This window comes from Otolemur garnettii, unplaced genomic scaffold (assembly GCF_000181295.1).
Source record: "Otolemur garnettii isolate 467f Iridium unplaced genomic scaffold, OtoGar3 scaffold00029, whole genome shotgun sequence".
NCBI classification, from domain to species: domain Eukaryota; kingdom Metazoa; phylum Chordata; class Mammalia; order Primates; family Galagidae; genus Otolemur; species Otolemur garnettii.
Window position 1 is genome coordinate 2,330,457 of NW_003852424.1, and position 16,867 is coordinate 2,347,323.

The 16,867-nt window shown below is 39.3% G+C and overlaps 1 protein-coding gene across 5 annotated transcripts in view; it reads right to left on the reverse strand.

Moving 5' to 3' along the window:
• Window positions 1–2,257: 2,257 nt before the first annotated feature.
• Window positions 2,258–16,867, reverse strand: part of MEF2A (myocyte enhancer factor 2A) — a 129,351-nt gene continuing 114,741 nt past the window's right edge. For 2 of the 5 annotated variants that reach the window (XM_023512491.1, XM_012804540.2), the window contains exons 9-11: window positions 11,626–11,752; window positions 7,944–8,070; window positions 2,258–6,294 (exon numbers count right to left, since the gene is read on the reverse strand). In XM_023512491.1, coding sequence (XP_023368259.1) covers window positions 5,934–6,294; window positions 7,944–8,070; window positions 11,626–11,752 — 615 coding nt within the window. In that variant the 3' untranslated portion in view covers window positions 2,258–5,933. The remainder of the gene's footprint in view (window positions 6,295–7,943; window positions 8,071–11,625; window positions 11,753–16,867) is intronic. The other 3 variants (XM_023512493.1, XM_023512492.1, XM_023512494.1) reach the window with 2 other exon arrangements.

Consider the following 16,867-nt stretch of genomic DNA (forward strand, 5'->3'; position numbering starts at 1 on the left):
TCCAATTAAAAGGAACCAGGAAACTTAAAAAAATGGTTGACCCAGTACTGGGACAGAGAAAATACAAGGTAACTGTGGAACGTTTTCTGGTGCCAGAAAGGACATGCTAAAAGGGGCTTGTCCAAGGACCACGGGAGTCCTCCTGACAGCTCCTAATGGCCAAGGCTGGAACAATTTGAGGAACAAAATAATAATAGATGATAACCCATAGAAAAGAAGAAATACCCCTCAGTCCATAATGGTGGAATTCAGTAAATGAAAAAGGACAGCTGTACCCTATAGCAGAAGTACAATTAATAAAAACGAACACAGGCAGATTAATTGTTGTAGTCAAGATGCTAAGTTAGACGATAAAAGTATGGAAAAGAGCCTCCATAGTCACTAGGTCTCTCCCCCAAGATAGGTGTATTTATTAATTACAAAAGGAAAGACAGTAACTTTACAGTGGAGAAACCCAGTAGAAACCACGTAAGCAAGTGACCAAGGTCAACGTTCATCAACCCCAGACTGCACTTAAGCAGGGCAATCACTTCTGCAGAACCTCATTCCAATCATGAAAAAATATCAGACAAACCCCCTTTGAGGGACATTAGATAAAATAACTCAAAGGTCAGGAAAGATAAGGAAAGTAAAAAAAGCAATGTGGCATCTTGGATTGGATCCTGGAACACACACAGACAAAAGTGGAGAAAATGGCAACATTCAAGTATGGTATTTACTTAATAGTATCGTATCAGTGTTGATTTCTTGGTTCTCTTACTTGTAGTACAGTTATGTACATATGAACATTAGAGAAGACAGGTGAGGGATGTATAATGGAAACTATATTATTTTTTCAATTTTGTAAGTCAAAATTTAGTTCAAAACAAAATGTAATTAAGAGTAAAAACCAGAGTGGGGATGAATTATGTGTATACTAAAATCACATTTTTTCCTTCTTCTTCTCCAGCTGCACTCTGCTTCTGTTAGACATAAAGTAGACAGGGAAGCCCTGGCCTGGAGGCTGGGTCAACCGGTCTGGGTCCTCTGGGAAGCAACACTGAGATGCAGTTAGGAGCATCAACAGTTCATACCTCAGCAATGCACACTTGTTGGCTGGGTTGCCTGAGAAAAGCTGGTCCTCAGCCCAAACTGACTGACAACTGGGGTTCAGGGGTCAGCACTCAGCCCTCACATAGCCGGGGGCTCAGCACCTCTGCAGGGTGAGGACACCAGTCCACTTAGCCCAAGAAACCCATCTCCACAGTATTTCTCTTCTTTTTGCAGTTTTCTGGCTGGGGCCAGGTTTGAACCCGCCACTCCTTTGAGCCACAGGCACCACCCTCTCTCCACAGTCTTTCAACCCTCTGTTTTACAACCAACAGCCCCTGGGCCCCTTGTGAACACTGCACAGGGAGCAGGCTGTGGCCATCCAGCTGGCACCAGCCTCTGATTGAACACCATCTTTTTGGCTGTTGCCAATCACAGAATAACACCTAGAGCAGAGCACCCATGGGAGCTAACTAGGAGAGTGCAATGAAATTGATTTTAAGCAGCTGCAGCTGTGATTATTTTTAGTCATAGGACTCAGCCAGCTTTCAAAACCTGCTAATAAGGCCCCACTGTAGCCAGCACAAAAATTTAGTTTTCAATTTGACACCAAGAATCTGCTTAGCTAAGAGCTGGCTTAGAAGGCACATCAGAGGAAGAGAATATTTTCCACTGCAAATTGAAGATTCTTCATTTTCTAGCTGAATCTCCCTAAAGGGCGATGGACCACTGGGAGGCACCTGCCAGCATCTTGCGGGAACACATCCATCGTTTTCAGAAATAAAACTCAATTCATTCTAAGAAATGTCTTCAGTATCATCATTTTGGGCAAAACAAATTGTTTCCCACCCTAAACTTCAGAGAGAAGAATCTAATAATAGTTGATGACAGTACCCATCCCCTCCAACCCTTGGTGTTTTCTGTGAGTAGTAGTTTTGGAGACAGCATGCATGCCACTGATCACACCCGTGTGCACACAACAGCCAGGCTGGAGACGGTGTCACTGGCTGCTTCCTACTGGTCCTGGGGCTCTGGACCATAATGACTTAATACAAGGAAAGGGTCATGTAGGTGGAAAGGTCTTTGTGGAAGGAGAGGACTGTAGGGGAGAGCTGCCTGGTGGCAAAGCCAGCGCCTCACCATTTCCCCAGCAAACATGACAGAGTCTGGATGCGCAGTAGGAGCCAGGCCGTCTTTACTGGAGTGAGTGCAGGAGACAGTTTACAACTAGCATTGTCTTAACCATTTGATAAAAAGTTCACTATAATATTTATTGTATAATGAAGAAAAACAACACATTCAGGGAAAAATTGAGATTAACTTATTTTTCTTAAAAGGTTCATCTCAAGGATGGCAACAAAGTCCAGCTTGTGCCGCCAAACGGTTTTACATGATCAAACCGTGTACAGCTTCTTGTGTGAACTGTTGACTACAAACATTTACCAAATACATAAATCTCTTTTAAAAAAGCCATTTTAAATATAGCAAAGCAGTGTCTTCTTGCACAGCAAAGTGAAGAAAAGTTTCTACAGAGAAATAGAAGTTTTACATTTGTAAAATCTTTTTCACATTCTAATCATCTAGCTTCTTATGATCCAATGCCAGGAGTTTTCAGGTTCCTTATTTACTATGTATTTCTTGTGCGCATGATGGTTAGTACAGAAATCATGTTAATGCATTATCAGTTGTCCTTATATTTAAAGGAAATAGTAAAACACGTATTGTTCTTTTAGAACAACCCCCTGATTTAGTCTATAACACAATGGATGGGATTAGGGCTCAAAAGATGGAGTTTTGATTGGGACCATCTGTGTACACACAATGGTGACTTTCACTCTCGGTGTAGTACCAGTTAGAGTGCCGAGGGAAGAACAGCTGTTGGAAGCTGTACATGAGTGCAATTAACTTTAAGCTTTTTTTGTTTTTGTCTTTTAGTAATAAAATATTTCTGAAGGGATAAAATTTTCTTGCAATGGTGTCTCATACAAAACACATGAGTCTAAAAGGGTAGGAAAAGCCAGTTCTAAAGCAACACCATTAGTCTTCCCCACTCTAGGCTGGTTTCCACCCAGAGAGGTGGATGCGGAAGTGTTCACACATGGGTGTCTGGGTGAGGCATGTCTGTTGAGACCATATGCTCCAGATCACACTGGGCATATGAGGAAAAGGTTAACAGTCAAATATTCAGTTCCTGAAAATGTAATACATTGTTTCTTGGTCATTATAATTTAAATACAAACTCCGAGCCTTGTGTAATATTATTTTAGAAAACAGTAGTTGTACTGATTATAAACCTGCATAGAAAGAAAGACTATTGAGATACAGTCAGAAAAGCCATCTCATAAGGCACACAAGAAAATAGACAGTAAATGTGAATGTGTTAACTCCTATTCCAACGTACAGCAGAAGTTCATGAACATGCATAAATAATAATGAAGGAATCACTTGAACTTTCAAAGCTATAAATGGTTTACAAAGTGGTAAGGATTATCTTGGAAATTCAGTGTTGGGAGACTGTCTTGTTTCAATTAGGTGTGACTGCATGAAGAAATGTGCCTGTAAGTAGTTCAGTAAAATAACTGCATTTGAAAGAAAAACTAATCCTTTCTGAATAAGAGCCAATGCCTACACTGAAGAGAGGAAACAGCATATTACCTCCCCCTTTTTGGCCTCTATCTAAAGTAACTCCCCAAACTGCCATCAAACAGAACCTCCAATGTGCAAGCCGGTGAACACCATAGATTTTCCTTGTACACGACACCTGTGTGTCAGTCAGGAAATCTGGCTAATGATCTGTCACAAATAGATAAGAGAAAAATGTCCAAAGGAACGTAATTTAGGGGGGAAACAAAATGTAAAAATTGTAGGCAGCTGCTCAGTATTACATTTAAAATATAAAATAGCAGCACTTTTTAAACTCTTACTTTGAGTTTCTCAGGAAAAGGGAGCATTAAAAAATCTATGATGAAAGATATACAGGACTTTGAATTTTGTTCATGGCACAAGCCCAGCAAACGAATGAACTTGCTATCACCAATTATTGGTCTTTCTGTAGGAGTAAGGCCTTGTTCAAAATCCAAGCTGAAGGTGGCACTAATTTCTATTAGAATGGCAAGAGTCGTGCCAAGAATCTGCACCATAAGAGAATTTCTCCCCGCCCCCCCGCACCAAAGTGTCATTTTAATGCATAGAATAGTTGATAATGGTAGTATTTTGTAACCAGCTACATCATTCTATTTTCAGAGGGTCAAGGAAAAAAGATCCCTTCTCCATGAATATTTTTTCCTAATCATTTACCACTTATAAAACCTTTGTGCTCATCTACTATTTTGCCATTTTCTCTAAAATTCATTAAATTAGGTCAGCTTTTTCTACTATATTTTTTCCTCACAAAAGGCAACTTTAAATAAGCCTTATAAAATCTGTTACAACACATTTTATATTTATGCAGGATGAACTTAACATCAATTTTTTTTGCCACTTTGCTATTTATGTACACATATAAAATATATAATGATGCTCAACCCATACAGCACAAAGATTACAATGTAACGTCACACATTCACCACCAGTGAGGGGAGAAACCCCTTTATACAATCCTCTGAAAAAACTGGGCTAATAATTAAAATCCAAAGTACAGTATATATTTAACAAAATAGTAAATATTAAACAGTGAATACTCTACTTAATAAGGACCTCGCCTTTTCCCCCCAAATTGGCGGCAATCCACAAAAATATACTTTTTAATCTGGTGACCATACAATACATAGGTACTTACATCAAAGGTGATAATATATTTAAGATGCTATATACACAAAGAGTTTGGCTCAACTTTTAATATACATATAGAATAGTAAGTGTTCATGGCTTTTTTTTTCCAAGGTTCTGCTTGCAAGATATTTTTGTTTTTTTCTCCTCTTAAAATAAAACTAAAAAGTTAAACCAAGATAAAGCTATTCTCTAAAAAAAAAGAAAAGTTACAACATATAGCTTTGGCTTATATAAATAATTCATAGCAGAATGTGTTCAAAAGTAGTGAATATAATTTTATATATAGTCATCAATTCATAAGGGTGTTTTCTTTCATATAAAATATACGTGAGCTAAAATCAGTTTCTTTAATTTTTAAGATATGAATGTAAAAAGAAACTTCTGACATATTCCAATTATAACTTAATATATTAATTTTATTTTGTTAATGCTCTCTATTTCTAGGCTAGTATTTTCTGAATATCTCATGCGTTTTCTATTCTCTCTTTTATTAGCTAAAGATCACTTCTTGACCCAATACATTTTTGCACGTGCAAAACAGTTATGTGTGGGGCTTTTGTTTTGTTTTTAATATCAACAGCCCTTTCCCATGCACCCCTTTGCAACAAAGACCCATGCCAGGTTGGGTAACTAATATAAATGACATTTTATGTACAGTATTGCTTTCTTGGTTCCTGCTTTTCTACTGCTCTGTTCTACAAAGCATGTTTCTTAAGTAACTACAGTCACCGCACAGTTAAATAAAACAAGAAGGGGGCCCTCTAGGTTTCTGCAAGCTAGTGTGGGAGAATTATATATGGGTACACATTTCTCTGCAAAAACTGGTTATCTTATGAAACAAGTAGTCCAAGGAAGTGCCAGACTGGTCTGTGCCTACAGAGTGCTTTGTCTGCCATGGGACACAAATCTGCAGACCTACAAGGAGTTTGCAGGTAAGTGCCTGATTCTGTGTATGTAATACACACCCACACATACACACACACTCACACCCACATACATATATATGTAAAGGGATATATATATATGTATGTATGTACATATAAATATATTTAACTCATGTCCTTATTTACCGATTTAGATATGTAGGGCAGTTTACTGCAGTAACACGAAGTACAAACATCAGCCTAGAAGCCTTAGGTCACCCACGCATCCATCCTCATCCGCTTTACAGAAGGGCTTTCTCTGTCCTCGGTGTTTGGGGGTCGGCCAAGCACAACTGGAGAATGGAAGTCGCCCCGTGGATCTTCCCGGTCACTGCCGTCATAGGAGCTACTAGAGCTGCTCAGACTGTCCACAGGAGAACGCCCCATTTCCTGTCGGGGCTGAGACTGTGGGGGCTGGGACTGTGGCGGCGGCTGCTGCTGCTGCTGCTGCTGCTGGAAGCCTGATGGGGTCATTCGGTCCCGGGGAGGTGAAATTGGTTCTGACTTAATGTTGATGTTTTGGTTGGTATTAATGGATAAATTCGAACCCTGAGATAACTGCCCTCCAGCGCTAAAGGAAAAAAGAAGGGTGTAAGATGATGTGTGAGTGCATCTGCATTATTAGAATACTACAGACACCACTGTCTAAGAAGAGCCCAGGGTCTAAAATCCTGTCAGAATTCCCCAAGACCGACTCTGTGGCATAAAAAGAAATCTCATTTCCCTAGCAAGAAGAAAACAGCAGTTGAGACCTTAAGTTACTTAGTTCTACTCCCTACACCCTTGTTAATTTTGCAGCCAGTATCCATGAGAGTGTCAGTGTCTAATGCTATGCACAGACCAGGAACAGAGCCAGTGAGGCAGCCTGACCTCTGCCCCAGCTCTGGGATACGTACATCTCGTCTGTTCTCATAAGGGAATGACTTCTCTCAGGAGTAAATCAGATCATCCTTATTTTCCAGAGGAGGAAACATCTCAGAAAGGCTAAGGATCCTGCTCATAGTAGTACAGGAGGACATGTATAGGCTTTTCTCTAGGCCCAAGCTCTGAGCTCTTTCCACTTGCTTTTCCAGAGCTGCTTTTATTAGTATTCTTAGGATACTAAGGACAGCCCTGAGAGGTAAATACCTATGTAAGCACAGAAACTTCCCTGAGTTACTCTGCTCCTTTTTCCATAACACAATTCCTAAAGAAACTACTGATACCAGTACACACTATGGAAGTATTTCAGAAGTCAGAGTGTTCAGGCTCTCTGCGGACCTGCTAGGCAGGAGGCTAAGGTGTCCCTTCTGCCCTGAGCAGGCAGGAGGCAGCCAGCCATCATGGAGGCTGGACAGCTCTCCTATGCTATCCCCTCTTCTGGGATGCCTCCTCCACCTGCTCCATGGGCCTACTGTCATTCTGGTTCTATAAAGGACCTGTTCCTTCTCCCGGCTATGCTGGGATGTCTGGTCTCATCTGGGTATTACTATAAATCCTCTTCACGTATATCCTCACACCTTGCCCCTACGGAATGTTCTCTTTGTGAATGAGTTCAGTGTGGGCACTGGGCTGGGATCAACCACATGAATCCCGTGGAGCCTGACATACACATAAGATGTACAGACCCACTTTCCCTCCCCCGTCCCCCAAGAAGAAAGCCAAAGGCATAACTCACTGCCTTGTCTCCTGTCTAATGATGTTCACTGGAGCAAAAAAATGAAGGGTGGTGGGTTGGGCCGAATGCCCACAGGCTGCCTTTCCTTAACCAGTGGAAATCAGAGGCAGGTGCTGGGAAGCAGGTGTGGCAGCAGGAGCTTAATCATAGGTCATTAGGCAAAAAGGGGTGCACGTGGGTGGCATCTGTGCCTAGGGACCCCCTTAGATACTAGTTGAGTCTAATTCACTATGTCCTTGCAGGAGAAGGCTTGATGTCTGAATCCCTTCACAAAATGCCTACTTTGCTCAATATCCAAGCTATTATCTGGAGCCACATAAAGATAGTATTTTCTCCCAATACTTGGGCCTACCAAAAAGAGAATCATTCCAGGATTCTTCACATGAAAGTCAACAGAGCAAAAGACTGTAATTAATAGAAAGGGAGAATGTGCAGGCCAGGAGCAAGGATTCAGGGAGACCTTCTAGTTAAGCCGTTATCAACCTGTGGGTCATGACTCACAGGAACTCTATCAAAGGGCTGCGGCATTAGGGAGGTTGAGAACCACTGTTCTAGTTACTCACACAAGAGAGCTGAGGGCGGCTTGTCCTAGATGGTGCTGCTGCCAGGCCGACACCTGTCCGAGAGACAGCATCCCTGGGGAGTTGAAGCCTTGCAGAGCTGACAGGTCAGCACTGGTCAGTGAGTAGTCTGCAAAGGAAGACAAGATTGCTCTGTGTGACTGAAGCACCATACAGGGTTTATTTTTCAAACAGCCGCTACACTGGCTCCTGGGTTGAGAGAAGCTAGGGTCTAAAATCTACAACCCTTTTTCTTTTAGATTTATAGGATCTAGCTATATATAGTAGCCTGGATTTATTTAAATAATAAAAGGTTTTCATTAAAGAACGCTCTTATGCAATTGTTATTTTAAATATATATTCCTGCTACTACCCTCTGGAACAAAGACAAACATTCAGAGAGCTTAGACAGAGCTTACCCAGCGTGAGTCTGGATTAGCCAGTCCTAAACAGGAGAGACAGGATCCCGTCTCACGTCTCACGGGGTGCCACTCTGAGTGACACAGACACTAAATACATCATTACACAATTAGGTAATTGCATTTGTTTTAAGTACAGGGGCTGTCCCAACTCCTCGACTACAAACAAAGTAATTTCAAGTTCATGAGAAACCTTTCTGTCACTAGAGCAGAACACAGGCAGCCCATTCTATAGGAACGCTTCAGTTCCCATCACTGTGGCCAAGACTAAAGACTTACTTATCACTCCCGCAACAAGGAGTTACTTCAGCTCAGCCTAACCCTTGGCTTTTCCATTTGGTTCTAATAAGAAGTGGCAAAAACTCTTCTACTTTTCACTTCTTTCTCATGTCTCAGGGAGATGTTTAAAGAAGCTGGCCTTTCTAGTGAATGAACATTTTCAGAAACGAACTGGATGAAGCAGCATGGCGGTGCTCAGGACACTGCCCTGCCTCTATCTTCCCCCACTCCATGTCTCTTAGGGGGGCTCAGCCAGTCTTCCAAAGGGTCCCCTCCAGCCTACAACTCTCTAGGTCCTTTCAATGGCCTCCACACCATGTTAACTTGGAAGCTCTACAAACATCTCAACCTTTGATATGACCCAAACTTGACTCACCCTCTCCTCTAAACCTGTTCCTCCTTAAACACTCCAACCCCAAAATTCACCTAGTGGTCTGTGCAAAAGCCTGAGGGTATCATCCTTACCACTCCTACACCACCCACCAAGTCTGGTCAATTCTGTTTGCTCTCTCTCTAGCCTGCCTGAGTTTCATCACCTCTACTCCCACCATCTAGTCTAAGCTCCACTGTGTGGACCATTATGCCAGCCCCTTACATGGCATCCAGTTTTGCCCCTATGTGCACTATAGCCAAGTGACCTTTATAAGACAACAAGTATGATCATGATACTCTCCTTAATATCTTTTTATGCCTTCCCTACGCTCTCCAGACAGTGTAGAAAATCCTTAACATGGCCTACAAGTCCCTACTTCCCTCTCTAGTCTCCACACTGACCATCCCGCCCTGTCCCTCTGGTGGACTCCAGCCTTTGTCCGTGGCACTCCCTCTCTGGGAGTCTCTCCCTACTCTGCCTAGGTGATTCACGCATGCTCCTCTGTGTCTAAGCTGAAATACAGCCCTTATGCAACTGCAATAGAACTTGTGTCTTGTGTCTTTTCTCCTAAGTTCCACTGTCGATTCCTGTATTTCCACTGCCTGGCACAGTGCCACATAGTAGGCGCTCACAAATATTTGCTGAGAGGATACGTGACTCAGTTTGTGAAGGTGGGTATGACTTTACGCACAGGCATGAGGCAATGTCTAGCTGCACAGAGCTGTTTTACTTTTTAAAGTGTTGCTTCTTTAGTCACCCTTTTACTGACTGATGTGATTGACACTAAAATGTGTACAGAAAGGTAGTTAATATACTCAAGAAAGATAAGACATGCACAAGTGTTTTTAAAAAGCAAATAACCTTGTGAAAGATAACACAATAAAGTTAAACAGAATGAGTGTTCTAAGAAAGAGAGCAAGGATAAAGTCAGTCTTAGGTAGAATGAGACTGAAGCAAAGTGACTGATGGTTTTAAAAGAGACTGCCTCCATTTTTATATGTTTTGGTAATTCCTTCTAGATGTCTTAAAGATATTCTTCCTAATCCAATGGCATTTCTGTAAGTAAGTAGAGGAATTTCTAAGAATACTAACAAACATAATAAATTGGTCAGTACTTTGTAATCTGACACCCAGTGCAAGCTCCACCTTCTCAGCTACTGGGTCCTCTGAACATTTCAGTGGACAGATTTTTTTCTTTCCCTATCCTCTCCACTCAGAGAGCGTAAACTTATAACCACAACAACTCAGGACTTCCCTTCCATGGTTACCAACTTAGGTATGTAATGTCTCCTAAAAATTTAGAGTAAGCTTGGGAGAGTGGATGTGTCCTTAGCATAGTGTTCTCACCTACTGAGAGGAGAGTGAAGTGCTTAACACACTGGAACAGAATTTCTATGAAAACATAATCCCTGGCTTTACCCTGGAACCTTGCTCTGTGCAAGGTGCCAATAGCAGGTGACAAGTCACAGACCCTGGGCTATTGGGCAATTGATGGATTTGGGCGCTTTCTTCCTTCTGATTGTTGAAAAGAGGAAAGGACATTTCTTAAGAGGCTTTCTTTTTCAGTAAAATCTATAAAGTTGTTTCTGTTTTAAAATAACTACTTAGAATTAAAGTGGCAATCAAATGTATCTATTGCCCTGCCCTCACAGTGTGAAAGCACAGGGCCAAAGCATTTACCCTAAATCCTAAACTTAGATGACCTTTGCCACAGTCTGCTTGTAAGGATCATAAAGAAATAACTTCTTAGCAGGGCAGTCCCTGAATAACTGGCAAAGTATAATTTGACTACTGCCTTCTTTCCTTCTTCCTTTGAGGCATCAGGTGCTTGGCTCAGCTGGTGAGAAAGACCAACCACACGTTTTCAGCCCTTCTCAGATGGATATGTTTAAATAACACCCGCTGCACAAAGCAAGTTTCCACACAGCCTACTTCACTAAAGTACCCCTCCAATCACTGTAGAATTCTTAAACTTTCCCAATATACCCCAAATTAGGGTATTTTTAGATGAAATGTCTAAATAAATGTAAATCAGTGAAAAGCTCCTCTCAGAGGCAAAGAGTGACTAGCTCTGAGGAGAAACAAGAAAGGTCCTTGTTTTGTTCCTGAGGCCCAGATACAGAACAAACTAGCGGTCACAGGGAGTAAACGACAGCCTGCCAGACACAGCTAAACACCTGCCCACACGTCAGGTCCACAGGGATTCCTGGTCTTTCCCAAAGGAGGTTAACACAGCAGGGAGACAAACCTGCTTTTACAAGCCTGAAGAGAGAGATACTGTGGAAAGAAAAACTAAGCAGAAGCAGGCTGTGCCCCTCTGTGGTGTGTTGGGTGCCACAATGTTGACAACAGCTACTTGTTTGTTTTTTCTTTTTTCTGGTTGGGGTAAGTACAGGTTCACACTAGAGAAACACAACTTTTTAATTCATTCAGTTATCAATGTGTTGTTCTGTGATTTTTGTATGGCTAGCATGTGTTTAGTATATCTACATATGAATCTAAAAAACATGAAATGACTTATTTCAATAAATACAATTTAAAAAAATCACTGAAGCAGATGTTGATCACAAAACAGGGAGCATTAAGACCCATGGAAGGCTCAGAGCAGGCTCACCAGTGTTGTAGGCAGTCGGCATTGCTGAATACACAAGTCCCTGTGGAGGCAAGCTTGGGGTTGTCACAGACACCACTGGGGTAGCAAGAGGCTGAGTGGCTTGAGAACTACTTATCCTTTGAGTATTCTGTGAGAGATTAGAAACACAAAAAGTGTTATTAAATGGTATTTGTGTTTAGACTAAACATTTTAGAAATAACTTTCAATTAAAGAGTGACACTTTTCACAGTTTCATATGAATGTCATTGTTTTCTGCAGCAGCAATGTAAAAACCTTAAAGATACATAATGAGAATAACTAAATAATTAAGGAACATATTTTTACATTAATTACTCATTCATTTTTAAAAATACAATTTATTAATGTCAGAGACACAGCCTTAAACAGAAACTTACATTTCTATTTTAAGAAATGGGCAGTGACACTTTCATGTGTTAGCATAAATGAGGACTTGATGCCACTACAAATACTGTCAGGCTACTGTAAATAAAATACATGTAGCTTTTAAATACCTGGTGATAACAAAGGTCATTTCCGTTTATAGGGACTGTAAGTCTCTATGTATAGACTTTTCTCTGTAGCACTTATATGTTTACATGGTTTAAAGTCATGGCTTATTGAGTACAGCTTGTATTCCTAATTCTTCTCCTCTGAACCTGCAGCTGACCTATTTTTCAACAGTAGATTTAGATGTATATTATCTCTTCACAGTCCCCTAGCTTTCTGACAGGAAAGGCTCTGAGCACAGAGCTTCTGAATAACGAACTGCTGATAGGTAGCGGATGAGCAACATTAAATGTCCACTGCATGCATCCACACAGCACCCTAACCATGCTGGGAATGAATAAAAAAGTCAACTATTAAGTAGTCTAGTTCGTCTGAGACCAGTCATTATCTTCTATGTGTAGGAGTAGGTCAGAACTAGTTTCTCATCATAGTGGCTTAAGATAACATTTTTTCAAAACTGAGGATCAGAGGGACAGAACAGACCTCATCATTAGCACACAGGAGGCCAAAGCACAACTCCAACTTCAATTCTTTATAAATGAAGTTGCAATCTGATAGCTGAAAAGTTAGGGTCTAAACCGTATCAGTGAAAGTATAATTCAGCGCCCTTAAGATTATAGGAGTAAGAATGTGATTCAATTTTCTCTATCACAATTTTCAGACGGATATATAAGAAGGCCTTTGGCTAAATCTAGACACTTAGAAACTGACCATTTAATGAGGATCCAGGCCTCAGTTTATTTCCAAACTTCAGTTCATATTTTCTACCCTATGTCAGAGGATGTTAGAACATGCAGTAGTGGATGTACAGCTTCAGTTTTGTCCCAGAGTCACCATTTCCCAGGCATTGGGAAAATCATTTAACCTCTTGGAGCCTCTTCCCTGTCAGGTAGAGAAGACAGCTTTGTCCTGATTGCCTTGCAACACTATTTTGAGAATCTAATGAGGTATTATGTCTGAAGTGCCTTCATAACTGAAATACTACACACATATACAATATCCTTAAGTTACTGTCCCAAGAAGTCCTCTGTCCCTAGATTTCTATATAACTGATGAAAAAACAGACATAAACATTTTTATTCCTTCTGATCCATAGCTTTCCTATTGAAGCTGTCATGAAGCAAAGCTATTCTACAATTATAAGACTTCTGAAGGAATCTCTGTAGTTGGCTCTCACCAATACAGTCTTTACATGCAGGGCCCAGGGCACCTGTCCTTCCTCACTGTAGTCAGAGCCATTCATGATTATATTTTAGAGCTCAAACCAATGTGAACAACTTGCTAAGTTCTAAAAAATTGTGTTTCTGATTTTGGTCTGACACACAAAACTGTGTATTTTAAATTTTAGAGTGTAAATTTAGCTTAAGTTTTAAAGAACATGAATTATATTTACAGTTCTTAGTTGTTACTTTTTCTTAGTTAAAAACATTTATTTTTATGATTTCTAGATTTCAAGTCTTCAGAGTCTTGGATATTTATCTACGAAATTCTATAATTATAGATGTACTTTGAGGAATGTGGAAAGTCAATGCAAGACAATTGGGAATACATTTTAGCCACAGCATCAAGTTAATAAACTTAAATTTTTGAGACAGGGATATACTTTGCACTTAATTCGTTCATTCATATTTGGACTGGAATTTAAAATCAAATCACTAGGTGAAAGAATACAGTATGAGATGGCCTGGACCCTACCCACTTCATGGCTTCATGGGATAACAACAAGACCCCAATATATTTATTTACTCTTTATTTTTTTACCTTTTTTAAATTTATTTTTTATTAAATCATAAACTCATAGATCATGTATACATTAATGCATTTGTAGGGTACAATGTGCTGATTTGATATATAATTAGGAATACTTATTAAAGCACCTAATCTCAGTAGCAGAGTTCTTAAGGGTCAGTGGCTTTCCAAACCACTAGAGGGCAACACAGCACTAGATAATTCACAGAAGCATTCACAAATTCACAACACCTCAAGGGTAAACAATGAGGTCTAATCTAATTATTTTAGCTTGAATTATAAACTTCATTTGCTAATCATTGCAGTATCATTAAGTATTTCCCCAGAAGATAGTCATAATATGAAATACAACACCACATTTACAGGTGACAAGTATATTTCAGTTAGCCAATAAAAACTACATCAAAAACTGTGAGAATAATCACAAAGTAAATGAAGAACAATCTTGTATTTTAAGAAGAGTACAACCTTATTTGAAAAGAAAACAAATTGTGCGAAACACACTACTAGCATGCATAAACATGTAATAACATGTAAATAAAACCAACACACGCCTTCCCCCTCCCCAACCATGCTTACATGCACTCTTAACCTTTATCATGCTAAAAACTTGAGCATTTTTAAGTCTGTATTCCTCTTGAAGTCCCAAATAGTAGCTGATTTTGAATTCATATGATTACTTCTGTGAGATTAGGGTTTTAGTTCCCAAAGAAGTAATAGTTCCACTGCAAGTTATTTTTAGTCAAGTTTATTTTCTGGAGAAAAAGCCAACAAAAAAGAAGACCATTTGCTTTGGAACAAAAGGTAATAGCCACTTATAAGAACAGCATATCTTCTGACAGAAAAGTAATTCTGTACAGGTTCAGTTACAGACATTCTTTTTAGCAAACAGGGAACCCCTTTGTGGTTCAGACTGTTTCATGCAGGATGAAATAATTTCAACTCTGAAAAAGGTGACCTCACCAAAAATGATGTAATCTTTTTGAAAGAAAGAGAAATAACACAAGATAGTGTGTTACAATCTGAGGAACTCTGAGAGTGAAGTCATTCTCTAAAAATATTTTAATAATTTGGAGAGCTATATAAGGCATTTTGTATCTTTCCCTTAAAAGATACTTAAACAAGTGTCCTATGCTCATGGACAGCTTGTGTTTTTAAAGGCTCTACTCCAATGCTCCCTCCAACAAATAAAATGGGTCAACGTGTACAATTATAAGTAGAAAAACTAGAGTCTGTAGTTCCAGAAGACTGCTTTAGTTATTTTAAGAATTTAAGTAGTGTTTAATAAAAATAAGACAATTGGTGCAATAAAGGGAACACTGGTTAGATAAAAATGTTTTTAAAAATTAGTATTTTACATCTTTTTCAATTTCCTTCACAAGTAGAAACCCACACTCACCAACTCCAATTCCTCTTCCTCCGACTGCACTCAGCACATAAGAGGAATAAGAGAGTTACTAAGGCTGTTGGTACTCACAAACAAAATATTTCTTAAGAAAAACAGTTTGGACACTAGCAGTTGTTTAGCACTCAAAAGAGATAATTATAAATACAACAAGAATATAAATTACTCATTGTCCCTATACTTGTAGTTGATTTTTCAAAAGACTGGAAAGATTCTTTTTAAACTCTCTAGGGCCATGATTTAAAGACATCCTCCCTTCTTCAACTCAGTCTGCCCTTACAACGGCCTCTCCTATACATAGGCAGGCCACTGTGACAAGATTTAAAAGAGGTTCCTCATTATGACAATATTTAAAAGAGGTTCCTCATCATGACATCATATTTGGAACCTTGAGAATACTAGCTCTTATATCTCAACCTTCCTATCACTATCCCATCTGGTCACACATGGCCATTTATTTGTTACTATAGTCCGTACTACTTGGCAGGCAGAAATTGGTGAATATATTTCCCAGAGTAGCTAGCACAGTGTTATGAAACAACAGGGACTCAAATATTTGTTAATAAATATGTTTGTCATTTGCAAATACAGTTGTCATATTAAAATAATTTCAATGAAGAAAATAAAACTGGAAGAGAAATGAACTGATGTATAAAGGTCATGTATAGCAAAAAATGAATGAAACATATTTGCTCCTTTACTCTTACACCGGAAACAATCCTATTAGGAATTTTTTTTTTTTTTGGTCTGTTTAAAAATTTTACTTGAGTAGGCTATGTTTCTTTGTCAATCTGTGAAAACTGTCTTTATCAACACCACTGACAAATCAAGCCCCAATCTGGAAGCAGGTTTCTCTGCAAAAAAATAGTGTAAAATAGGAAGGTGGCTGATTTACTCTGAAAAACAATCACTTGGCTTATAATTGCTACCTGAAATGTGAGTAAAATGCCCTTCAATTCTTTTGTTACAGATATCTTTCTTTACATACCCCCGACTATAACATAGACATCAAAATTCTATCAAATACTATGGAGATGTAAGCATGCACATTTTGTGTATACAGTTTGCATTTTAACCTATAGAGATGAAGACATAAATTTTCAGTTTTCCATGAAGATGGTCCATGATCTCTTAAAATAAAGACATAACTTTATTAAGCAGTTGCTGAACTCGTAAATGTGTTGTATATTTAAAATTTTGTAGTTTACCAATGGTTCCTATAAACGTATTTATATGCTTTAAGGGAAACTTTTTGTAGTTATTTCTGAAAGAGAATAGCAGGTATTACCTGCTATTCAGCTCCTGAAAGGTGACTCAAGTGACCATCCTAAATGCCATTTTTTCTTGGTACCTTTTTGGGGTATATTTCTTTGTTATATATGTATGTATCTGTCTATTTTAAACTTTCATTCTGAAATAATTTCAGAATTAGCATTAGTGAAAAATGCTCCCTTACACAGTTCCCTCCGCTTCTTCCAATGTTAATATTCCACAGAAACACACCATGATTGCCAAAACTCATAAAAATAACACAACACTAATTAAAGGTTTGGATTTTCCCTGGATTTCACCAGTCTTTCC